At 45.4% G+C, this 26,980-nt stretch overlaps 1 protein-coding gene across 1 annotated transcript; it reads right to left on the bottom strand.

Annotated features, from left to right (window-relative positions):
- Positions 1-1,643: 1,643 nt before the first annotated feature.
- On the bottom strand, positions 1,644-26,472 carry NFE2L3 (NFE2 like bZIP transcription factor 3; the record flags this gene model as incomplete). The annotated part of the gene is made up of 3 exons (XM_080701148.1): positions 1,644-2,897; positions 4,518-4,601; positions 25,984-26,472. 3 exons carry the CDS (start codon positions 26,470-26,472, stop codon positions 1,644-1,646), a joined length of 1,827 nt encoding a protein of 608 aa, XP_080557274.1.
- Between the last annotated feature and the right edge of the window lie 508 nt (positions 26,473-26,980).

Raw genomic sequence — 26,980 nt, 5'->3', positions numbered from 1 at the left:
AGGAAATGCAGTATGGAAGACAAACATTACAAATGTTATTTTGTTGGCTCCACTCAGGTTTGTATTTGACCCACTAAAGGCTACTCTAACTTGATACTGGGGTGCATCCTGGCTAGCAGAATTGGCCAGCATTTGGGCATTGGGTCCTGATAAAGCAGTATAAAATCTGATTTTTGGTTTTGATGATCAAGCAGCTTTAAGTTAATTTACCCTGAATCTAGAATGTTAGGGCAGGACTAACATTTCTGCTGAATCTAGTTCATTTGCCTTTGGTAATAACCATGCATAAGTACCTTATGACTTTTTAGGGCTCAAATTACTGTCTTGGTGATAATACTGCCTTGTATTTTTCCTTTGCAATTTCAAGAATATGGGAATATTGTGTCTGACAAGTACATACTTATTTGACAATATCAAAGTTACTGCATTTTAAGGTACTTGGGAAGATAGGTTAAACAGGTAATCAGTGAGTCTTGAAGTGGTATTTACAGAGTTTTCCTTGAAAAACAAAGGTTTGAAAAATGTCTACGTTTCATGATGTGAAAGTCCAGGTTGTGCAAACTATGTTTCTGTGTCTCAAGATAGTACTTTTTTTTTTTGACATCTACATCACTGGGCATTTGATAACCTATCTGTATGGGGAATTGTGACAAAACCTTGTTCTGACGACACTGACAATGCCAGTACAGGTCTTTTCCAAATTTGTTGATCTGGGTAAATGTTTTCAGAAGATCATCTGTTGATAAGGCTTCTGACATTACTGACTTATTTTCAGATCCTTATGTTCTGACATTTTTGTTCTTAATGAAGTATATGCCAATTTTCAGTATTCACCTTTCAGACTTTACATATGTTGATTTTAAAATATGAAATTTGCTAAGTCAACTTCCCTTTCTGGTTTTCTCATGTGGCTTAATAGTGCTTTGGGAGGAGGCTGTGACATTTGGTGAGTTTCCTAGGATGTGAAATTTCATACTGCTTTTATTACTGCCAGGGAATAACCTTACAGTGATTATGTGCTGGTAGCTTTATCCTATGTCTGCTCCCATAGGTCTTCCTCTTAAGCTGTTAAAATTGGCTATGTTCTTAGTGCTGTGTATTTGATAAAGGTAACTTTTTGTTATTGCCTTAGTGATAAGTCTGGTGTATTTCTCACACTTGACATCCTACGTTGACCTCATGTCAATATATGTGAATCTTAGTATTACATGTTTTGAAAGTACATCGACTTGGAGTCTGTATAAAAGGGAGAAGTTTTTGTATAAATTCAAGTATATAAAATTTATTTCCCAGATTTTAAGTTAAATATTAGTAAAAATCTTTTGAAAAGCTCACTACACAGTTAATCATGGATGTACTTTAAGCCATAAATACCTCATTAATTAACCCAGTGCTTGCATTTTGAAATACCATCTTACTCAAATTGGCTGCCAAAGTAACTGGAAACACTTAGGTTTTCATGTACCCCCTTCTTTCAAACTTAATCTTTTACAAGAAGTGACCCCCAATTCCTCAGTGAGTTTGAAGTCCTAAATGCTTCCAAATACAAGCTTCAACTGAATAATTAAAAAAGTCCTAAGATTGAGGCTTTGTGATTTCAGGGATTTGTGAACCATCAGTTTCTGAGCATTGGAAAGTCCACCTCAGGTTTTTCTTTCACCTTTTCTCTTTTCCTTTTGGGTTTCTTTTTTGTGGCCTGTGACTACCAGCTCTTTTGGTACAATCAAAACAGTCCCGTCGTGGCTGCACTGAAGTGCATACTGGTTTGGGTTGACAGGTCTACCTTGGTCATCTCTCAACCTACTAAAAACATCATGGTAAAGGTCATGCAGTTTTTGTTTCATTATACTAATCGCTTTGTTGCAGTGGGCTCCCTCCCTCTTAAGAGTTTCCTTCTTAGCTTGCAAGTCACATATATCATTCTCCAGGTTGAAAATTATGTCTAATTTGCGTCTGCGACAGTTTTGAGCAGCAACTTTATTTTTCCCTCTTCGTCTAATATCTCGGATGAGTGAGACTTGTAGATCTGTTAAATAGTAACTGGTTAACATGCTGTTGAAGGAATCAACAGGCATGTGGACAATTTCATCTACAGAAAAAGGGATATGGAGAGCTTTAGCCCGCCTCTCATCACGGCTCAGGTTTCCGTCCCTGTCACCAAAGTTCCTGCTCATTTTCTGCGACTTCCCAGACCATGAAAAAGATTGAGAAGTGGGTTCTGGTTCTGGCTGTAAGTGGTAAGTGTGGTTGTGTAATACATGCTGAAGCATAAGCTCCCTGTGAAAACCAGGTCCATCCCTCTGATCCATGTGAAAAAGTTTACTGGGTTCTGCATAGTAGCCCCCTACAGCTCCTTCTAAATTATGGGAAAGTGATTCAGGGTTGCTACTATAACCTATAGCACCTTCATCACATAGAGAATGGGAAGAATTCGACTGGGTAGTAAAGGTACTATTGGGACTTGAATTTAATGAAAGGCCAGAATCAGTATCTGGTTCTTCAAAAAGCTGAACAACTTCCATTGGGTCAAAACCTTCTGTGGCCAAAGACATTAAGTTGATCTCATCAAATATGTTTGCATCCAGGTCATATAGGAGGTCTTGGCTGGTTAGATTCCTCATTTGATTGTCAACAGGTGGAAGAAATACTGTCATATTAGCTCCTGGAGGGGTTTGCTCAGGATCAGTGTGAAAATTCAACTGTGGAAATGGTTCTTGTGCCTGTGAAGTCCTTGCTACTGAGTATCTTCTGGTTGAGTTGTTGGGACACAGCAACATGGCCTCATGAAGATTCACATCCTGACTTATAGCCTGGCTAAAATTAACATTATAATGTGCTGATGAATTCATGTTATTGATACTGCTTGGGAAAGGTGGAATATCTTCCAGTGAGATACCCTGAAAAAGAATGGGGAAATGGCTCTTAAATATACGTAGGTCTATTGCAGTTCTGTTGCCTAATACAATTCTCACTCTTGTCATTCCTCTATACTAACAGGGATGAATGTTGGCTATTAATAACTGTAGTTGCCCAAGTCAGGATGTGCTGTTCTTGGGAAGGAAGGTTGATTCTAGTTTGGAAAGTTAACACATCTTGTAATTTGCTAATTTATAAGATGAAGCTCTTGTCAAAGTCCACAAGGAGGATTTGGGATATCAAGCTATACTGAAGCAGTGTAGGGGGGAGGTTGGCTAAAGACTCAACAATTATGACATAGCTGGGCATGGTGGTGCACCCCTGTAATTCCACCACTTTGGGATGCTGAGACAGGTGGGTCACAAGTTTGAGAGCAGCCTCAGTAACATGGCTGGGAGCCAGGGATGAGGGTGTAACTTGGAGGTAGAGCACCCCTGAGTACAAACCCTATTATTACAACACTACCAGAAAAAGGCTTAAGTCTGTTAAAGTTTTTTTTTTTTTTTTTTTGGGGGGGGGTGGTACTGGGGGTGAAACCCAGGGGCATTCTAACTCCAAGCTACACCCCCAGCCCTTTTTGTTCATTTTTAAACCGGGTCTCACTGAGTTGGAGAGTGCCACACTAAGAAATTGAGGCTGGCCAGGTTTGGTAGCACACACTTGTAATTCCGGCATTTGGGAGGCTGAGACAGGAGGATCCGCTACTTAGATCCTTTGCAACTCAGTGAGACCCTGTTTAAAAAAAAAAAGGCTAGGGGCTCTGGCTCTGAGTTCCATCCCCAGTACTGCAAAAAAAAAAAAAAAAAAAAAAAAAAGGCTGTCCGAGAACTTCCTGTCCTGTCTCAGCCTCCAAGACACTGGGATTACAAGTGTGTACCACCACGTCCGTCAAAGATTTACTATCAGTTTGCTTCAAGTAAAAGTTCTAAATTTGCTGTATCATGTTTCTGAGGTATTTGGCAGAATGTTATACATATTTGGTTGATTATACAAAGTTGAATGTTTGTTAATGCACCTGGTGTCAAAGTACTGCATCTGTGTTATGTTGATCTGCTGCCATTCAAGTTAAAGGGTTGTGTTTTTCCAAAGAGGTCTGTGAAATTTTGTTTTCTCGCTAAATTGCTAAAGCTGACTTCAAACCTGCTATCCTCGTGTCTCAGCTTACAAGTGTGCGTCGCCACGCTTGGCTTCCGTGCAAGTATTTCAAGAATAAAAGCAAAGCCGGGCTTGGTGGCACACCTTTGTAATCCCAGTACTTGGGAGGCCGAAATAGGATCACAGGTTCATGCCAGCCTCAGCTACTTAGGCCATTTCAAAATAAAGAAAATGCCAGGCATGGTGGTGCACACTTGTAATACCAGCACTTGAGAGGCTGAGACAGGAGGATTGCACAGCCTCAGCTACTTAGTGAGGTTCTCAGCAACTTAGACCCTGTTTCCAAATAAAGTATAAAAATAGGCCTGGGAGTATAGCCTGGAGGTAGAAAAGCCCCAGTGTTACACCCCCAGTACCACCAAAAAAAAAAAGTGTAGCTTGGAAGTAGAATGTCCCTGGGTTCAATCCCCAGTAACACACACACACAAAAGTCAAATTCCAATTACCTCCAGAGAATATTCAGGTTGTGATGAAATTAACTGAAATAAGTCTTCTAGAGAAAAAGATGTATCTGTCCCATTTAGATGTCTCTGAAAGAAAGAAAAAAAGGTATTCAGACAAAAGATGTGATTGAGTGGGGCTTTAGGCTTAATATTTAAAGGATACCAGGTCTGATATCCATATAGTACTCTTTATTCCTATTTTATTTCTTGGTTGGGAGTTTTGCATTATATTTCTCTTATACTCTTTATCCTGATGAGTATATTTAGAGTTAAAAACCAGCATTTCTGCTGTTGCTTAAAGAAGATCCTTTTAAAGACAATTTTAATATTGCTCTTTCTAAATAAGATCGTTTAGCATCAAACTTCCCACCATTCTTGCCGTAACCATTCTCCATGTTTTCAGCTACTATTTTTAGTTCCACCTTATTTTGTCCCTTCATAATTGGCACTAATCATTGCTTTATTTCACTTCTGCCTTCAAGGTTTAGCTTGTTGAAATAACTCCTTTGGTGTTGGATATGAACAATACTTAATTTTGTATTCTGGAATTATTTTGCCTTCATGCTTATTGTTTCTGGTAAAAGATACCAGTGTTAATGTTTTTCCTCAATACTTTGTTTTAGGGCATTTATTTATTTACATTTAGTGGTACTGGGGATGGGACCCAGGAGCACTGTACCTCTGAGCTACACTCCCAGCCCTATATTCTTTTATTTTGAAACAGGTAAGTTGCAAAGGCCCTAAATTCCTGAGGCTGTGTTCTCCTGTCTCAGCCTCCCAAGTGGGATTACAAGCGTGTGCTTTTTTTTTGAAAGGTGAACGCACCTGTTTCTGTGTGAATCCCATAGACCAAGGGCTGCTTACTTAATTGTAAGGCAGTTTTGCTTTTTTAAAAAATTTATTGACTTATTTTGCGGTACTGGGAATGGAACCTGGGAGCATTCTATCTCCAAGCTACACCCTAGCCCTATTGTTTATTTTGAAACAGGATCTCACTGAGTACTGAGGTTGGCTTCGAACCGGTATCCTCTTATCTCATCCTCCCAAGTGCTGGGATTACAAGCGTGAACTACCATGCTTGGCTTGCTTTTTTTTTTTTTTTTTTTTTTTCTTTTTCTTTTTTAATCTCTGGAGCCCAGCATTTAAACTTTTATTTGGGCCAAGGATTCCTTGTGATGGTAGCAAGAATTCAGACCCCGTGTCTAGCTTTGGGTTTTTATTTCTAATAGGTAAACAGACTAAAACATTGAGCTTTAGGTGGGACATCCACATCCTCGCAGGCATGGGCTCTATGCCTCATACAGACCATCCACTCAACCTGAGTCTCTCATATCTGGTTCCAACTCCATTTTGAGGCTCCTTAATAATAGTGCCTAATTATCTTAAATTCTGGATTTGAGTTCCTTTGTTTTTCCTTTTTTTTTTTTGGATTAAACCCAGGCAGGGGCATTCTACTCTGAGCTACACCCCAAGCCCTATTTTTTCTTTATTTTGAGACAGGGCCTCACTGAGTTGCAAAGGGCCTCACTGAGTAGCTGAGGCTGGCCTTGGAACAAGCATGCACCACCACACCTGGCTAGAATTCTTTCTTGCTTCTGAGTTCTACTGTTCTTTAAAAATGTTCATTATATTTCAAGGTATCTCTGCTTTTGGTTGTACATAAGAAGTAGCTTTACATGTTACTGAATTCATGATACTGGCTGAAGCACTCATATTCTATGCCTCGCTCCCACCCCCAAGTATTTATTTAGGGTTTCTTTTTAAGATTCAGACCAGTTGAGTGTGAGTGTGTGTGTTTGCAAATGCATGGTTTCCTTTCCTGCCAAATACCCTGGGTTCTATGAAGCCATGTTTTTTAGGGCCCGGTATCTATGCCTATTATTACTATAGAATTATTTGAGCCAATTTGTTGGATAAGATTTCCTTCTGGATCTTTAACTGGAAAATTACACATTTTAGTGGATTGTGGATTTTTCTTTGCCAATTGGGTTATTTAAAACAAGTCCTCATTAATTTTCAGAAGTATTCCAAGCTGGACATGGTGGTACACGTTTATAATCCTAGCATTTGGTAAGTTGAACAGGAGGATTGCATGTTTGTGGCCACCCTCAGCTACTTAGTGAGGCCCTCTGCAACTTATATGAGACCCTGTTCCCTGTTTCAAAATAAATAATAAAAAATACGGCTGGGGGTATAGCTCAGAGGTAAAATGCCCGGGGTTCAATTCCCAGTCACCCCTCCCCCCAAAAAAAAAAATTCCAAACTTGGCCAACCAAGTTGGAATTGATCTAACAAGGGTCAATTCCTTGGTCCTTGGCCAACTATTGTCCAAAATTTATTGATGTCACAAGTGAGAAGGGATAACATCATAAATCTGCCTAGATTCCTGCAAAAATAATTTGTGTGTGTGTGTGTGTGTGTGTGTGTGTGTGTGTGTGTGTGTGTGTGTGCGCGCGCGTGCGCCTGTGTCTGTGTGGTACTTGGGATTGATCCCAGGGGCATTCTATCATGGGAAGGAGGGATGGGGAGGGAACGGGGTGGGGACTGCGTACGGGCTAACTGGGCGATGTGTGCATGTATGTCTACACAAGTTTTTTTAATCCCATTATGATGTATGAATACAGTGCACCAATACAAAAATTTAAGAAAATAAAAGCTATATCCCCAGACTTTATTTTTATTTTTTAATTTCTGTGGTACTGAGGGTGGGTTCAATACCCAGTACACTTAAAAAAAAAAAAAGAAAAAGGGCAGGTACAGGGCTCCCAGCTGTGTGGTTGAGGTCTCAAAGAACCTTCAAAATGAAAAGTGTCTATCTACGACAAAAGGTTTCGGTGTCCCACCGTCAAGGGAAACAATGACAGGCTGGTACCAAATAACACCTTTTCTGAATTCTTACCACCTCATACCCCAGCCACAGGGAAAGCTGCCAGACCAGCAGGGGAAAGGGGCTGCCGGACTACATAGAGCAGAGGCTTTGGGAGGAGAGAAGTAGTTAAATTTGGGTTGAAGGTTTTAGAATTACACTGCATTGTTCTTGTCAGTTGCTGCAGTTGGATGAGCAGTGGGTTTTTGGTTTTTTATTATATTTTTTTGTGGTATTGGGGATGGAACCTAGGGGCATTCTACTTCCAAGCTATACTCCCAGCCCTATTTTTTATTTTTTATTTTTTAAAAATTTTTATTGGTGCACTGTATTCATACATCATAATGGGATAAAAAACGTGTAGACATACATGCACACATCGCCCAGTTAGCCCCTACTCAGTCCCCACCCCATTCCCTCCCTATCCCTCCTTCCCATGCTTGACTTAGTGGTTGACATCTAATATTATAGCAATTTATCCAAAATTAACAATGATAATCTCATAACAGATTCATTTGTCTGATATCAAGCTTTTGATCACCTAGAGATAACATTTCAATATTTCTTTCTGCTTTCTTAATTACCAGAGGATATTTTCTTTTTTTAAGGTGAAACTATTATACATTTATTTTTCAAAAAACTATCCTAACATGAAATATGAACTCTAAATACCCAAAGCAATCTCAAAAAAGAACAAAGCTAGAAGATGTACCTTTTCTGATTTTAAACCTTATAAAGCTACAATAATTGAAACAGTGTAGTACTGCTATAAAGGCAGATATATAAACCAGTGGAGTAAAATAAAGTCTAGAAATAAATTCTTCCATATTTTGACAAGGTTTCCAAGAACATTTGGTGAAGGAAATAATTTTTTCACTAAATATGGTTGAAAAATAATTACATGAAAAAAAAATTGGACCCTTACCTAACACCACATACAAATATTAAAATAAATAAAAGACCTAAATGTAAATCTTAAGATTATAAACTTTTAGAAGAAAACTTGGATCATAAAAGTTCACAACATTGAAATTGGCAGTGATTTCTTGGATATGATTTCAAAGGCACAGACAACAAAAGAATAAACAAACTTCCTAAAATATAAAAAAATTGTACATCAAAAGAATGTAAACAGAGTTAAAAGTTACTGATAAAATGGGATAAAATATTTCCAAATGCTATATCTGAAGGTATATTAATATTCCAAATAGAAATCCTAAAAATTAGCAACAATAAAAGCATACAATTCAGTTTAGAAATAGGTAAAAGACTAAAGTAAATAATGAATCTCCAAAGATTTTATATAACCAATAAACACATGGATATCACTCATCATTATAACTAATCATTAAGGAAATACTAATAAAAACTATAGTGAAATACTACTTCACATTTGTTAGGATGGCTGCTTAACATGAATTACCTTGCTCCAGCCCTTTACCTTGAGTTTCTTACTCTCTTTACTTGTAAAGTGTGTTTCTTGTAAGCAGTAGGTGGATGGATTCTGTTTTTTAATCCATTTTGCCACTTTGTCTTTTTATTGGGGAATTGAGGCTATTTACATTCAGTGTGATTATTGAGAGATAACTTAATTCCTAACAAGTTAAGATTTTATTTCTATTTTAAATACTATTTATTCTTTGCTTAGTTGTCTGCTGGATGGAAAATCTTGTTTCTCTGGTTCTGGTGTGTATTACCTATTTCTTTGTAGTTAATCTCTTTGAGTATTTTCTCTAGCGCTGGTTTTGAAGACATAAATTCCTTCAGTTTCTGTTTGTCATGGAAGCTTCTTATTTCCCCATCTAATTTGATAGATAGTTTTGCTGGGTAGGAAATTTTTGGCTGGAAGTTGTTTTCTGAGTTTGGAATATGTTACTCCAAGCCCTTCTGGCTTTCATGACTTGGTTGGGGAAGTCTAGATGGAGTGATTCTAATTGGTTTGCCTCTGAATGTCACTTGGCCTTTTGTTTTTGTTGCCTTTAAGATTCTCTGCTTGGCTTCCACATTGGTCATTTTGACAATTATGTGGCGTGGGGAACCTCTTCTCTGATCCTGTCTAAATGGAGTTCTATAAATTTCCTGGACCTGTGTATCAATCTCTTGCTCTATGTTTGGAAATTTTTCTGCTATTATTTCTTTGAAGATATTATTGATCCCTTTGGTTTCACCTTCTTTTCCCTCCTCTATTCCGATTATTCATAGGTTAGCTCTCTTAAAATGGGCCCATATTTCTTCAATGTCAGATTCCTGCTGTCTGATTTTTTTTCTAAATTATAAATTATGCATTAATTTTTGGAGTGATCATCTTTTAGGAGCAAGATTCTATTCTCCATGTGGTCTAATTGATTGTTTATACTTTGAAGTGAGGCCTTTACCTCAATGTTTGCATCCTTTATTTCATTTAGACTCTCTCTAAATTCTTTTTGAAGGTCCTGTATTATTTCTACAGTTATATTCCTGATTTGATTTTCTGGAGATCTCTGAATTTCTGTGTTATTAGGTTCTGATAATATGGGGTTGTGGGCATTCATTGCTGTATTGTTGTTCCTCTTTCCCATGATTTCAGAAGTTTGGGCCTTCCCTGGGTCACTATGACTTCACTTAGGGTACTCTGTATCTTGAGTCTGTGGTAATCTCAGCCGCCACTACTCCTTTACTGGGTTGTTTTGCTAAGTCTCAGACCCAAGGAGTTAACTGAGGCTGCTCGAGACCATGGGGGTGCTGGGCTGGGCATTTTCCCATGGGGAGCTGTGACTAGGGTGTGGTATCTCTGCCAGTGCTACTCCTTCACTGGGTTGGATTGCAAAATCTCAGACCCAAGGAGATTATCAAAGCTGCGCCAAGTCCCTGGGAGTGCAGTACAGGGATTTCTCCTTTAGGGGCTGCAATTTCACTCACGGTTATGTGCACGCTGATCAGGAGCTGTCGTGGGGCACAGTGACTTCGCTGTCGCTGCTGGCAATATGGCGCTGCTGCTATGCCCTCAGCTCTGAGGCTGCCTTATTTCTTTTCTGGTTTTGAGCTCCGTTCTGAGTCCCTGGAAGGTGTGATGAGCATGGCCACTGGGAGTTTTAGGCATTCTTTGAGCTGAAAGAACTGCTGAATTACACCCGAATGATCCGCAGCTTCTCACTTCAGCTCCTTGTTTACCTTTCCTCTCTGGAGCCTGGTGCTGTGAGGGAAGATGGTGCTGGCATGGCTCCGCCGCTGCATTGCAGGCTTGATTTCTTTTCTGGTCTCTGGTTGTTCTTCTAGTCTTTCTCTGTCCCTTGTGTTTACATTTTTTATTTCTCTGCTGATAGTGTTTTCTGGCTATGAAAAGCGCTGATTTTGTGGCAATAGAGATCGAGTTTTAGCAGGACTCGTAAACACTGCATTTCTCAGTCACCATCTTCCTGGAAGTTCCCTATTTTTTATTTTGAAACGGTCTCACTGAGTTGTAAAGGGCCTCACTAAGTAGCTGAGGCTGTCCCCGAACCCGTGATTCTCCTGTTTCAGCCTCCTGAATGCTGGGATTACAAGTGTGTGCCCCCATGCCAGGCCTTTTTTTATTTTTTTATCTGAGTATCTACAAGTCATGTGGCCTGGCCCAAGACCTGCAAGGGTGTGCCTTCCAGGTGTAAATGCCATGTGGTTAAGGGTTCATGGGGCCTCCAGGCCTCTCTGGGTACCTGTGTGCCAGGCTGTGGGCAGGACTTCAGAAGGGCTGAAAGAAAAGCAGAGGACAGCCATGCTAGATGAGGGGCAGCAAGTCCTGGCTCTGGCCCCACTCCTGCAGTCCGTTAGCCCCTACGCTTGGCCGAGGAGTATGGTTAGACAGGCAGGTGTTCCTGTGTGCCTGGCCCCTTGCTCAACACCACAGGTACCAAGTGGGCACCTGGATGCCAGTGGTTCTGCCTGGCCCACCAAAAGACTGCAGATATTTTAGCTCAAGCCTGAACAGAAGCATAGAGTCATTTGCCTGGAGGGTTGGCCCTCAAGTTTGATCTCTAGGACCTAGCCAGCCTGGGTTCAGAATGCCAGTGATCTCTATCCCTTCTCTTGCCCAATTAAGACTAGCAGAACCTGTTACCAAGTCCCTGGCAGGGTGTGTATGTGTGTCCATACAAAATCAAGTTTAACCAGAAAACATTTCTATAGGCTGATTTTCTTTGAAAATTCAACTGCCTTTCCTATATTTTTATTTATTTATTTTTGGTACTGGGGATAGAATCCAGGGGCACTTTACCTCTGAGATATATCCCCAGACCTATTTTTTATTTATTTTTTATTTTTTTATTTTTTGGGGGGGGGTACTGGGGTTCCTGGAAACCCTTCTACCTCCGGGCTACACTCCCAGACCTATTTTGTATATTTTTTAAATTTGGAAACAGGGTCTCTTAAGCCTGTGAGGCTGGCTTCGAACCCGCATGATCTTCCTGTCTCTGCCTCCCATACACAGGGATTACAAGCATGTACAACCACACCCGGATTTTTTTTTTTTTTTTTTTACATGGTGCTGAGGATGGAACCCAGGGGACCTTCTACCTCCAGGTTACACTCCCAGACCTACTTTATATTTATTTGGAAACAGGGTCTCACTAAGTTGCTGAGAGCCTCACTAAGTAGCTGAGACTGGCTTCGAGCCTGCACAATCCTCCTGTCTCAGTCCCCAAGTACTGGGATTATAAACCTGCGCCAACATGTCTGGCTTTTTTTTTTTTTTTTTTTAAAGGTACTAGAGGTAGAACCCAGGAGCATTGTATCTTGGACCTACATTTTAGACTCTATCTTTTAGTCTTTATTTTCTGAAATGGTCTCACTGAGTTGCAAAGGGCCTCTAAGTAGCTGAGGCTTTCTGCGAACTGTGACTCTCCGGTCTCTGCCTCCCAAATGTTTGTTCTTTTGTGGGTCTGGGGATGGAACCCAGAGGCATTTGACCTCTGAGCTACACCCCCTGCCCAATTTTTTATTCTTTATTTTGAAACAGGGTCTCTGAGTTGCAAAGGGCCTCACTAAGTAGCTGAGGCTGTCTCTGAACCATGATCTTCCTGTCTCAGCTTCCCATATGCTGGGATTACAAGTGTGTGCCACCACACTCGATTTATAAATTTTTTTGTATGTGTGATACTGGGGTTCCTGGAAACCCTTCTACCTCTAGGCTACGCTCCCAGACCTATTTTATATTTTTACTTGGAAACAGGGTCTCTTAAGCCAGCGAGGCTGGCCTCGAACCAGCGTAATCCTCCTGGCTCTGCCTCCCAAGCGCGGGGATTACAAGGGTGCGCCACCACCTGGCATCCATAATTTTTTTTATAAATTTTTATTGGTACATTGTAGTCATACATCTCAATAGGAAAAAAACTTGTGGAGATATAGGTGCACGTATCACCCAATCAGCCCCTATCCAATTTCTAATCCCTTCCCTCACCCCCCCACCCATGCCTGGCTTCCTGATTGACTTTGATATGTTTAAGTCCATCATGTGCTTTAAAGAGTTTCCCTTATCCTCCCTCTTATCCCCTCAGATATGTCACCTTCACTGCTCCTCTGTAGGGTCCCTTCTTCATCTAGAGTTCCTCCTGTTACCCATTTCTCCCTAATATTTTGCACATTAGGAAAAGCATCTGATCTCTTATTTTTTGTGACATTTCACTGTAAATGCCATAGTTTTGTTCTCCTTTATGTCTGAGCAAAATTCCATTGTGTACACATCCCATAGTTTTGAAATCCACTCATCCATTGAAGGACATCTTGGCTGGTTCCAGTTTGGCAATGGTGAACTGTGCAGCTGTGAACATGGTTGCTCATGCATTAGTTTGGTGTTTTGGTTTTCATTCTTTCTGGTAGACACCCAGAGGTGGTCTTGCTGGATCATACGGTAAGTTCATTTTCCTTCTTCTGAGGATCTTCTATACTGTTCTCCAAAGTGGATGCACCAACTTGCAATCCCACCAACAGTGTATTAGAGCTTCTATTTCTCCACACTTATTCCCACTTACGGAAAACCTGAAAGCCAGAAGGTGAGTAACTTTGACAGGATGATCCACTCACAACCACTTTTTTTTTAAATAGAGATCATTTGGGTCTGGAAATCTGAAAGATTAGGTGAGGCAGCCGCAGCTTCTATTGCTTCCCGGACACACAGATGAAGAAACCCGCTGGTCCTTTGCTGTGAACCAGGCCCAGTTCCAGGCCTGCCGCACAACAGGCTCCGGGCTCGGCCTCGCTGGCTCCAGACCTGGCCTCACTGCTCGGCAGGCTCTGGTTACTGTCACTGTGGGTATGACATTTACAAGAGGTTCCTATTTTCCTCTCTCTCTCTCTCTCTCTCTATATATATATATATATATATATATATATATATATATATATATATATATATATTAGTAGGAGAAAGCAGCATGTGTCATTTGCAGAAGCTGAGAGCCCAATTCCCTCGCAGCAATGGATTTTATCTCCCCACTGAAAGTGGAGGCTCACAGCCTCACCATGGAGAGCGGGATCCGCTGCTCCAAGCACACCTTGACCCCCAGCGCAGTGCAGAGGAGTGCAGCAGCCATAAGCTGAGGTCTCCCGGGACCTCCAGTGCAGCGGATAGGCCCAGCAGTACGGTCAGGGCTCCCTCCGACTTGCCCCGGAAATTCTTCTTTCATAGTATGTTGTCCAGAATTCCTGCACATGTGTAGCAAGAGCGGTCTACTTTTGGGGAGATATCTTCAAAAATTCAAGGTGGATTGGATTGGATCTGTCTGCCTCTCCTGAATACTGACTGCCACTGCTACCACCATTTTGGTCCGTCTCCGCAACTTTTTCTTACATAGAATGTTGTTTAGAGTTCCTGAGCATGTGGGGCAGGAATCTACTTTTGGAGAGATTTCTTCAAAAATTCAAGGTGGATTTTGGTTGGATCTGTCTGCCTCTCCTGAATACTGGCCACCGCTGCCGTCTTCTTGGTCTCTCCCAGAGTGTGCTGTTGTTAAGAATTCCTGTGCATGTGTGGCAGGAGCCGTCTGCTTTCTGATCTCTTCTGGGATATCCCTCCAAAAATCACTTTTCTTGCAGTGGTGGGCACCACACTTCAGTCTTGCCTCTAATTCTGCCATTTTCCACTCTCCTATATTTCAGATAGGATGTGATGGCTGGACATGTTTCTGTGTGTCTCTTTCAGCTATCAAATCAAAATCTGTTGTCCAGGGTTTCTCAGGAGGATGCGTATCACATCCGGTTGCTACCAACCATCACTGCTGCGGTCGTGGTCGCCGCTGCAGCTGCAACTGCAGCTCCTGCCATTTTGGCCTCTCCCTCAATATTTTTTAATAAAAGAAAACAGTACATGTCTTTTGCAGGAGTTGGGGGCCCAAGTACTTAGTAGCAATGTGTTTTATCTCCCCACCAAGAGCGGAGGCCCACAGCTTCACCTTGGAGAGCGGATTCAGCTGCTCCGAGTGCACCCAGCCCCAGTGCTGCACAGAGGACCGTGGTGGCCGGGAGGGAGCGCCCTTGGCTCCTGGGATGCCTGGCCCGGCCGATCTGACTATGTGGGGCTCCATCCGATGTACCCCCGAACATTTTTCTTATTTAGTATGCTGTCCAGAGTTCCTGAGCATGTGGGGCAGGTGCAGTCTACTTTGGGGAAGATTTCCTCAAAAGTTCAGGGTGGATTAGAATGAATCTACCTGCCTCTCCCCAATACTGGCCACCACCACCATCTTGGCCCTCCTCCTGAGCATTTTTCTTACATAGTATGTTGTCCAGAATTTCTGAACATGTTGGGCAGGAGCAGTCTTTTTTGGGGGGTCGATTTCTCCAACAGTTCAAGGCGGGTTGGATCGGTTTTATCTACCTCTCCCGAATACTGGCCACCACTGCCATCTAGTCCGTTTCTTATATTTTAGTTAGGAAGTCATGGCTATAAATGTCTATCTATATTGTCCCAATCTGATATTGAACCAAAATCTGATGTCTGGGGCTTCTCAGAGGAATACCTGTCCTATTTGGCCACTGCCATCTTCCCGGAAATCTCCCCATAATTTTTTTAAAAGTGTCTTTTAGTATGTCAGATTGACTAACAGCTGAGGACATTTGCATGCAGAATTCATTCTCAACCAATGTGCTGGGCGTGGTGGCACACACCTGTAATCCCATTACTGGAGAGGCTGAGACAGGAGGATCACGGGTTCGGCAAGTAGTGAGACTCATCAAACTAGTGAGGCCCTGTTTTAAAATAAAAATACAGCCGGGCGTGTTGGCGCATGCTTGTAATCCCCGCGCTTGGGAGGCTGAGACAGGAGGATCGCACGGGTTTGAAGCCAGCCTCAGCTGCTTAGTGAGGCTCTCAGCAACTTAGTGAGACCCTGTTTCCAAATAAAATATATAAAAAAGGTCTGGGAGTATAGCCCGGAGGTAGAAAGCCTCTGGTTTCCACCCCCAGTACCACCAAAAAAAAAAAAAAAAAGATAAAAATACAATAGGGCTTGGGGTGGAGCTCAGAGGTGGAATACCCTGGGTTCAACCCTCAGTACTAAGTAAATTAACAAATAAATGACCGACTCCGGAGTCTTACGTGGAAGGCAGAGCTGGGCACTAGACGCCTTACCTCGTTTCTAGATTCAGTCTTTTCCGCTAGTTTGATCCCATCTTCATTCTGCTGTAGCGCGTTCTCCTCCACTTCCTGCTCAAAACTGTGATCCGCACCTTCACAAACCTCTCCCAGCACCTCATTCTCCTAAAAAGTACCCGAGGATGTGCTTAGTAGGAAGCTTTATCTCACCAAGCGAGCAAATAGCTTTTAATTGATTATTTTTGTAGCACTGGCAATTGAATCCAGAGGCATTCTGCATCCGAGCTACACCCCCAGCCCGGTTTCATTTCTTATTTGGAAACAGGGTGTCATTAGGGTGATGCGAGTCTCACTATTTGCTGAGGCTGTCCTCGAACCTGTGATCCTCCTGTCCCAGCTTCCCAAGTATTAGGATTACAGGCATGTGTCACCATGCCCGGTTTGCAAATAGCATTTAAAATGGTGTTGCATTTAAGCTAGGCAGGGTGACTCATGCCTGTAATCCCAGTACTTGGGTGGCTGAGACAGGAGGATGCGCGTAGAGCTGTTTCAAAAAAAAATAAAAATAAAAATAAATAAATAAATAAATAAATAGGATTGGAGGTGTTGCTGGGAGTTTCCATTCCCTGTACCAAAAACAAAAGACAAAGGGAAAAAGGAAGGGAGGGAGATTTGAAAATCTGGGAAGTGTTATTTTACAAACTATTTTTTGAACCCAGGGGCATTCTAACTCCAAGCTATACTCCTAGCCCTATTTTTTATTCTTTATTTTGAAACAGTCTCACTAAGTTGTAGAGAGCCTCACTACTAGAGGCTGGCCATGAACCTGTGAGCCTCCTGTCTCGGCCTCCCAATTACTGGGATTACAGGCATGGGTGGCAGCTGGTTTATTTTACAAACTACTGTGTTTCTCTCTGGAAGGCAGAATGGGTAGGGGATAGGTTGGGAAAGGGTTAACTTTGTAACTGAGTATTTTGCAACAAACAAGTATTTTTATAATCAGGAAAACTGTATCAACCATGCTTATTTACCCAGATAAGTCCTTCTACATTTTAACATTCAGATAGTTAAAATTTAGCATGTACTGTTTACGCTGACATTTCAATTATGATATTAAAGTTCTCCATAATATCTTCTCTTTAACAACAAGGCTTCTCAAAGGATTTTTAAAATTTTTAACTTCCAAAGCCGGGCGTGGTGGCACACGCTTGTAATCCCAGCATTCGGGAGGCTGAGACCTGGAGGATCGCGGTTCATGGACAGCCTCGGCTACTTAGTGAGGCCCTCTGCAACTCAGTGAGATCTGATTTCAAAATAAAGAATAAAAAATAGGACAGGGGGTGTAGCTTGGAGGTCAAATGCCCCTGGGTTCCATCCCCAGACCCACAAAAAACAAAAACAAACAAACAAAAAATTCAGGAAAGGGCACTACTGGGCTAACTCAAGGACAGCACATCTCCCCCCTGCCACCACCACCAACCCCAAGAAATGTTCATCATAAAAAAAGAAGTGAAGGTCAGAGAGATAGGAATCCACAGATAGGAGGAAAAAAGTCCCAGAGAGGAAAGGAACACTGATATGGTGGCCTTGTGGCTGCCCGGTTTATCTGTCTCACTAACCACAACCCAGTCATTATTATTTTATTTTGAAACAAAGTCTCACTAAATTTCTGAGGATGGCCTCAAATCTTCAATCCTCTTTTCTCAGCCTCCCAAGTACTGGGATTACAGGCGTGTGCTACTGTGCCAGTGGGCATGGGCTCTTATTTGCTTGGTTCTTTTATTTTTTTCGGTATTGGGGATGGAACCCAGGGGCATCGTACCTCTGAACTACACCTCCAGCCCTATTTTTATCCTTTATTTTGAAACAGGGTCTTACTGAGTTGCAGAGGGCCTAAGTAGCTGAGGCTGTCCTTGAACCGCAATCCTCCTGTCTCAGCCTCCTGAATGCTGGGATTACAAGTGTGCGCCACCACGCCCGGCTCTCTACTGATTTCTGATTCTGAAGAGCTGCAGCTAATGACAGCGGGCAATGCAGTTGGAATTTCAAGAGTGATACCAACCCTGCAGGTAGCAACTACCACCTGTGCCCTCTTCCTTCCTGCCTTTCTCAACTCTGTGGAGCAGCGCGGAGACAGGGACGGGTTTTACAAGTGCTACTGTGTACGCTGAAGGTTTATGGTCCATGCTCTTAAAGAACAGGTATGCGAAACCCATCATTAGGTTACCTTTTATTTGTGTGTAGGAGATTCTTACCCATGTAGGACTGGGACCCAATTAAAAAAATAAAAAGTTTCCATGCTTGCCGTAGGAAGCTCTGGTGAGCTTGTGAGCAAGGCAACCTACAGCCCAGGCAACTTGAGACCCGGCCCCTGCCCCTGCAAGGAGCCGGGGCTCAAGGGCCCAACTGGCTTCTCTTGTCTCTAAAGTCCCAGGGTTCACCGGATGTGGTAGTACACACCTGGAAGCCCAAGACAGGAGGATCGAGGTTCGCGGCCGGCCTCAGCAACTTAGCGAGGCCCTCTGCAACTTAGACCTTCTTTCAAAATAAATAATAAATAGGTGTGGAGGGCTGGGCGTGGTGGCACACACTTGTAATCACAGTATTTGGGAGCCTGAGACAGGAGGACTGTGGTTTGCGGACAGCTTCAACTACTTAGGGAGGCCCTTTGTAATTCCGAGAGACCCTTTTTCAATATAAAGGATAAAAAATAGGGCTGGAGGTGTAGCTCAGAGGGAGAATGACCCTGAGTTCCATCCCCAGTACCACAAATATATAAATAAGTAAATAAAATAAGTAAGTAAATAAAGTAACAGTCACGGGGGCCTTTCGGGAGCAGCTGGGTCGCCCTCTGCCCCTGTGTGGTTGTGGGCAGCGCTGCGAGGTCCCCCGTGGAGGTTTCTGCATGAGCACGGGCAGCAGGGGAAGGAAGGCTTTGCAAAGCTGGGGTTCCCTCTGCGGCCTTGCCACCAGCAATGTGAACTGATTCCACCAGATGGGGGCCTGGATAGTGGGGTGGAGCTTCTGCCCTGAAAACACCCTCTGTGAGCAGCCCCGGGCTTTCATCTGTTCTCCTGGAGGAGGAGGGACTGAGACCTGCTTTGACCTCTGGGGCGGGATGAACCTTCAAAGAAAGAGAACAGAGCAGTGCCTGTGAGCAGCATGACATCACAGGGTACCGGAGGCCAGAGAGCTCTGGAGCCATCAGGTCTACAGAGAGACCAGGAGCCAGATAAAGGGCGCCTGTGCCCTGCCTGGAGCTTGGCCTGGCTGGACTAGCTGCAGTTATAGTCATCACAGCTCCTGTCTGCCGAGCTTGCTACGGGCCAGGCATCCTGGCTCAGCCTCCCTGCAGGGGAGGTGCTGTTACATCCCTCTGTCAAAGGAGGAACCTGTCGGGCATGGTGGCGCACTCTTGTAATCCCCGCGCTTGGGAGGCAGAGACGGGAGGATCGCACAGGTTTGAAGCCAGCCTCAACTACTGAGTGAGGCTCTCAGCAACTTAGTGAGACCCTGTTTCCTAATAAAAATATAAAAAACAGGCCTTGGAGTAGGAGTATAGCCCGGAGGTAGAAAGCCCCTGGGTTCCACCTGCAGTACCACCACAGTAAACAAATAAATAAATAAATAAATAAATACTAAAATATAGGGCTGGGGGTATAGCTTGGAGGTAGAATGGTTCTGGGTTCCATCCCCAATACCGCAAAAAAAAAAAAAAAAAAAAAAAAGTGGAATGTCCTTGGGTTCCGTCCCCAGTATCATAAATAAATAAATAAATAAATAAATAATAAAATAAAACAGGTAATTTGAACACAGATACCCACACAGAGAACCCCATGTAGACTAAGGTGTATGAAGCCGAGCACTGCCAGGCTGCCAGCCAGCCACAGGAAAGCAGGAGAGGACTGCGAACAGACTCCCTCACGGTCCTCAGAACCACCCCGTTACACCTTTGTCTTGGGCTGCTCGCCACCCAAACTGCGAGGCACTCAGTGTTCATGTAAGCCACCCAGCCTGGCATTTTGTTATAGCGGCCAGAGGATACTAATACAGCGACTGATGCCATCCATTCCCACGAGGACCATAAGTACATCTTTACAATGTACATCTTTTCATTTTGCTTACTAAAATGAAACTCTGGAATCATGACATGTAGGTAATTATAAGACTATTCCTGAATCACAGTGAGTTACAAACAGGCAAAGGTTTCTTTTTCATCTTTGTCCAGTTGCCCCAGCAATAGGAATTATCTTTGATTTTGAGATGAAAAACAAATTTTAACAACCAAGGACCTTTCTTATTTTTCCTTTACTTTTGAGCTAAATACTGACAGTATCAGGTTCTTTCCAAGAGCTGAAGAAACTTGCTCAACGGGCAGTAAATCAAGAAGTCCTGTGTAGGACCTCTCACCAGCAGAAGGTAGCTGTCACCGGGCACAAGACCAAGTCAGGATAACCACCTGAACTCTTGATGTGGTGGCGTACGCCTTCCAGGACTCGGGAGACCGGGACGGAAAGGTCGCAAGTTCGAGGCCAGCCTTGGCAACTTAGTGAGATCCCCGGTTGAAAATAGAAATGGCTGGGGGGTTGTTTTTTTATTTTTGTTTTTTGTGGTCCTTGGGGTGGAACACGGGGGCTTTTCTACCTCCGGGTTATGCTCCCAGACCAATTTTATACTTTATTTCAAAACAGGGTCTTACTAAGTAGCTGAGGCTGATTTCGAACCCGTGGCTGAGGGTTTATATAGTTTAGAAGTAGAATGCCCCTGGGACAAGGAAGGGGGAGAGAGAGAACGAACCACCTGCCCTTTTGAGTCTCAGTGTGGCAAGAGCTCTGGCAGGAGGCAGCCGCCTTGGCTCATCTCACAGCTGTAGCTGTTGTACAGAGCAGCCACTTCTCAGGTTATCCATCCATCGCTTTGGAGGAGGTGTGCTGCAGTTGTAAGTAAACGGCTACAGTTAAGAGGGAAGCTTGGGGGTCCTGGGGAATTCCAGAGTCTGTTTTCAGATCGTGATTAGCCCCATTAAGAAGTGAAACCAAAGCAGTACATTTCTTTTGATACTTGGAAAATCCCCTACTACGCCGGGCGTGGTGGCACACGCTTGTAATCCCCGCGCTTGGGAGGCAGAGACAGGTGGATCGCGCAGGTTCGAAGCCAGCCGCGCGCGCTGGCTTAGGAGACCCTGTTTCCAAATATAAAATGTAAAAAGAGGTCTGGGAGTATAGCCCGGAGGTAGAAGGGCTTCCAGGAACCCCAGTACCACCAAAAAAAAAAAAAAAAGAAAAGAAAAAAAAATCCCCTACTACAAAATATTTTTGCACGTGCTTGAGAGGCTGAGATAGGAGGATTTGAGTTCGCAGCCAGCCCCAGCTACTTAGTGAGGCCCTCCACAACTTAGTGAGACCCTGTTTTGAAAAATGAAGAATAAAAAATCAGGCTGGGAGCTGGGCGTAGTAGCACACACTTGTAATTCCAGCACTCGGGAGGCTGAGATGGGGAGGATCGCGGTTCGCTGACAGCCTCAGCTACTTAGTGAGGCCCTCCACAACTTAGTGAGACCCTGTTTCAAAATAAAGAATAGAAAATAGGGCAGGGGATGTAGCTTGAGGTCGAATGCCCCTGGGTTCCATCCCCAGACTTGCAAAAAAAAAAAAAAAAAAAAATCAGGCTTGGGGTGTAGCTCGGAGGTAGGAAGCCCGTGGATTCAATCCTCAGCACCAAACACACAAAATAAAGTATACTCTAAAACCAAAATCTTGCCTGGAATGGTGGTGCACGCTTGTAATCCCAGTACTTGGGAGACTTGTAATTCCAGGATTTGGGAGGCTGAGACAAGAGGATTGCAGTTTGAGGACAGCCTCAGCTAATATTTAGTGAGGCCCTCTGCAACTTAGTGAGACCTTGTTTCAAAAAAATAAATAAATAAATAAAAAATAGGGCTGGGGGGAGTAGCTCAGAAGTAAAATGCACCTGGGTTCCATCCCCAGTATTTAAAAAAAAAAAAAAAGTGAACCCAAAATCTCATATGTTTGAAATACGAACCATCGAACTTAGTGATTAAAAGCTGTAAACAAATAAACACACCTATGATACTTCTAGGATGCCAAGTATTCCCTCTCCAAGTTAACAGGAATTGATACTTATTAGGAGACTACCACACAACAGACACAGTTCTAAGACCTTTATATGGATTTTTTTTTTTTTTGGTATTGGGGTTCCTGGAAACCCTTCTACCTCCGGGCTACACTCCCAGACACCTATTTTTATACTTTTATTATTTGGAAACAGGATCTCTTAAGCCAGCACGGCTGGCTTCGAACCTGCGTGATCCTACTGTCTCCGCCTCCCAAGCGCGGGGATTACAAGCGTATACCACCGTGCCCAGCTATGGAATAAAATTTTAATTCTCTTTTTCCTTGTGTGTCTGTGGCACTGGGGACTGAACCCAGGGCCACTCTACCACTGAGCTATGTCTCCAGACCTTTTTATTTCTTTTTGTATTTTACTTCATTTTTTGCGGGAATTAAATCCAGGGCCATTCTACCTCCGAGCTACACCCCCAGCTCTATTTTTTTTTATTATTTATTTTGAAACAGGGCCTCATTAAGTAGCTGAGGCTGGCAGTGAACCCGCATCTTCCTGACTCAGCCTCCCAAGTACTGGAATTACAAACATGCACCACCACGCTTGGCTCTTTATTTTTTATTTTGAAATAGAGTCTGGTTAAATTGCCCAGCTGGCCTTGAACTTTCCATCCTCTTGCCTTAGCCTCCCGAGTTGCTGATATTATCAGTGTGCTCCACCAAACCCAACCAAACCCATTTGAATTCTTTTTTTTTTTTTTTTTTTTGTGGTACTGGGGATGACGGAACCCAGGGGCATTCTAGCTCCGAGCTACACCCCCAGCCCTATTTTTTTATTCTTTATTTTGAAGCAGGGTCTCACTAAGTGGCAGAGGGCCTCACAAAGTAGCTGAGGCTGGCCACGAACCTGCGATCCTCCAGTCTCAGCCTCCCAAATGCTGGGATTACAAGCGTGCACCACCACATTTGAATTCTCCATCGGTCCTAGGAAGTAGACACCTTTCTTACTCTCCCTGTGCAGGTGAGAAGAAGGAAGCACAGAAAAGTTAAGAAATCCATCTGAGATCACAGAAGGCCTGGGATGCAAAACCAGGCGGTCAGGCTGCCACACACCCACTCCCTCACCAACCAGCCAAGCCAAGGCATGCAGACAGACCAGCCTAAGGGATACAGTGAACGGACACAGGTTAGGGCTGAGGGGGAGGGGAAAGAACGAGTGCAATCCACGCACTGTGCGGGCCGTCACACGTGCTTTCCCGATTTAACCACGCAACCCGGCTGTGAGGTAAGCACCACCCCACTTTACACTGGAGATAATCAGGCGTAGATGGCCATGGGACGCGATAAACTTGGGGCTAGTGAACTGCAAAGACTGGTGGTGTTCCCCTGCCCATTTCCCTCAGCTCATGGTGTGTGTGTGTGTGTGTGTGTGTGTGTGTGTGTGGTACTAGGGATGGAACCCAGAGGCATTCTACCTCCGAGCTATACTCTCAGCCCTATTTTTTTTTGGTGGTACTGAGGTTCCTGGAAACCCTTCTACATCCGGGCTACACTCCCAGACCTACCATATATATACACACACACACACACACACACACATATATATATATATATATATATATATATATATATATATATATATATGTATATATATATTTTAAATTTGGAAACAGGGTCTCTTAAACCAGCAAGGATGGCTTCGAACCTACGTGATCCTCCTGTCTCCGCCTCCCAAGCACTGGGAAAAGCGTGAGCCACCACAGCGCTATTTTTTTAAGTCTTTATTTCAAGACAAGGCCTAAGCCAGGCGTGGCGGTACATGCTTGTAATCTCAGTATTTGGGAGGCTGAGATAGGAGGATCACGGTTCGTGGACAGCCTCAACTCATTGAGACCCTGTTTTAAAATAAAGAATAAAAAATAGGGCTGGGGTGTAGCTCAGAGGTAGAAAGCTCCTGGGCTTCATCTCCAGGACTGAGTAAAAAAAAAAAAAAAAAAAAAAAAATAGGACTGGGCTCAAAGGTAAAATGCCCCTGATTCAATCCGTAGTACTGCAGAAAAAACCAATCAGTCTAGCTGTACTAAGAGACCCCACGATTAAGTATCATTATAATGCACCAATAAAAACACCTTTAAAAAAAATCAATCCAGCATCAGAGAGTTGTTGTAGAGCCAGGAGACAAGTGGGGCTGAGTCACCCCATCCAAGACGCTTGGTGTCCAGAGAGCCTGAGTACAGTGTACGCTGCTTAATTAATGCACCAGCCTGGGAGGCAGGCAACTCAGGTTCCAGTCACACTGGCAGCATTAGTTAATGTGTGGCTTTAGCCAAGTCCCCGGACTCACTGGGCTTCTGTTTTCTTCAAGTACGAGTTGGAAAGGAGAGTGCCACAACAGCTGATGCTACTAGACGGCACAGAAGCAAGTTATCCCAGCAGCTCAGTCGTCCAACAGGTGCGCAGCGCCAGCCCCGGCGGGGAGGGCACCGCAGCGGACTGGCCCCGGGGAACTTCACTCTCTCCTCTAGGAAAGCTACAGAGGAAGGGGTCTGGCTGGGCCTAGCACCAGGGAGTGGTCCCCAAAGCCCACCCGCCAGTCTACAGAGCCCCCACCAGGAGATGCTGGGAGGGAAGTCCTCAGAGAACAGCCCCCTTCCTGCTGCACGCTTTGCAAGCGGGTTGGCGTTCAGCTGCAAGGGGGAGTGGTGTCATGTAGTGCAGCATCCAGTAGGGGTTTTAACTCTGTAAGTCACAGAACCAGGAAAGGCAGAGAGCAGCAGGTGCCCCTCGTCAGGTGGGATGCGACCTATCCGTGTGTGTGGGAGCAGGAAGAGGGTCCGAGAATCTTCCCTTGTTTGCTCTGAACCAACAGGAGCCCATCGGGACTCTGGCTAACCCCAGCCCATTAGTTCTGGTTCCAGAAGGGGGGAGGGATCAGATCAGGGTGAGAATGAATCACTGGGCGGGCGGGCGGGCGGGCGCTTCACACCCCATCCTTCAGGAGAGGGCAGAGAAGCCCGTCTGGCAACTGCCTACACAACAGTATCCTGAACGGCTGTAATTCCTGCTTTGCGTAAAGCCACACTTCACAAAAACAATATTCCAAGGATGCTTGTGGGTCCAAGATCCTTTACCCCTTTACATTAAAGGCCCAGGCCTAGAAGGAATTGAAAAGCCCCCCCGGGGGCAGGAACCTTCTCTGGATGAGGAGGGTCTGTTGGAGAGCAGCCGACAGTTCAATCCACAGAGCTTGAGGAACTTTGAAAATAACTAAGGGGTTGGTTACCCCATAAGCCAATAGGAGCATTCTAGTCACAGGCAACTGGGTGCTTGTTTTTTGTAATCTAGCAAATTGCACAAGTTCCAGAAGAGAGGAGTGTCAGGCCAGGGGTTAGGTCTCTACTTCTGGCTGCACCTGAGCGAACACTGCCCAGGGCTCCTTGACCCAGGCAGCAGCACCATGGACGACACCTGGGTTCTACTCAGGGCCGCTCCATTAGGCCTGGGACAGAACCCAGGGGCATTCTACCTCCAAGCTATACCCCCAGCCCTATTTTTTAGTCTTTTTTATTTTTTTGAAACAGGGTTTCACTGAGTTGCAACGGGCCTAAGTAGCTGAGGCTGTCCGCGATCCTCGATCCTCCCTTCTCAGTGGTTCTCAGAGGTCTGGGTCTCCTCCAGGCCCGCCCGTACAGGCCCAAGGTAAAGACCTATGAGTGTGTGGAAGGGACTGACCCAAGACAGTGGGCACCCACGGCCTCCCCCACCTTTAACAGCCATCAAACACAGGGAGAGCCTTTTCTGCGCCCAAACGGACACCCAGTTCTTTCCCCCAAACCTAAAAATCCTACAACAGGTTCGGAATCACCAAAGGGGGCAGTCGTGTGCGAACCTACAACTAAGGGGCTGCAGGGGACGGAAGGGGTCCCCTGCCTGGCTCGGCCACGGCCTGGGGGGCTCCGGGCGGGGCTCTCCGCCTACCTGGCTGGCGGCGTGCGGCACCTGCGCCGTCGGTTCCGCGGGCGCCGTCTCTTCCTCGGTGGCCAGAAGGCTACTGCGTCCCACGCGAGGGTCCCCGCCGCCCCCAGCCGCCGCCTGGCTGCCGCCGTCCACGCCCGCGCCGGCCCCTCCCGAGGCACCGAGCATCCTTTGGGCGCCGGCCGCGTCCCCGGCCGCCACGCTGTGCACCAGCCACGCGTCCACCCGGGTGTGGGGGACGAAGGGGACCCCGAGGGCGCGCACCTCGCGCAGCAGCCGGCCCTCGATGGGCACCGCGGGGTCGGGCTCCGGGCCCTTGGGGCGCAGCTGGCCGGCGCGCCCCCAGGCCCCCGAGGCCGGGGAGGGGAGCAGCGCGGGCGGCGGCGGCGGCAGGTGGAGGCCCAGGTCCAGGCGGAGCCCGGCCAGGCTCAGCAGCACGGTGAGGTGCAGGAGGCCGCCGCCCGCCCACCACCACGGCTTCAGGGGCTTCATCGCCCCGCGCGCCCGGGGACCCCGCCGGCCCGGGACAGCGTCCGCGATGGCCCCCGCGCGGGGACACCTGCCCCAAAGGACGCGGCCGCCGAGCAATGGGCCCCGCGCTGCAGCCGTCGCGGGCTCCGGGGCCGGCACCAGGCGATCCCTCGGCCGCACGCAGCGAGCCTGGCGCGGCCGGGCTCGGGGAAGGCGGAGGAGGAGCCGCCCGCGGCCCCGCGCCCGGCCAGGCCCCGCCCCGCCCGGGCGGCCCGCCGGGGACGCGCCGCGAGGCCTCGGTGCCCCGCGCTCCCGGGGACCCCGAGGGTGCTGGGAGCCGGTGGTCCCGGGCAGCCTTGCGCTGAGCGAGGCCGTCCTAGCTGGAGGGTGTGGGGCGCCGCGGAAGGACAGGAGGAGTAATCCAGAGAAAGTCGGTAGCCTAGAAAACACCTGCCAGTCTGCACAGGGCCGTCCCCAGGAGTGGGTGCTTAGCGGGCCCCGAGGCCAAGGCCAGGGCCAGGAATCTGAC

This window comes from Muscardinus avellanarius, assembly GCF_963383645.1.
Source record: "Muscardinus avellanarius genome assembly, chromosome: 9".
NCBI classification, from domain to species: domain Eukaryota; kingdom Metazoa; phylum Chordata; class Mammalia; order Rodentia; family Gliridae; genus Muscardinus; species Muscardinus avellanarius.
This window is presented reverse-complemented; position numbering and strand designations above follow the sequence as displayed.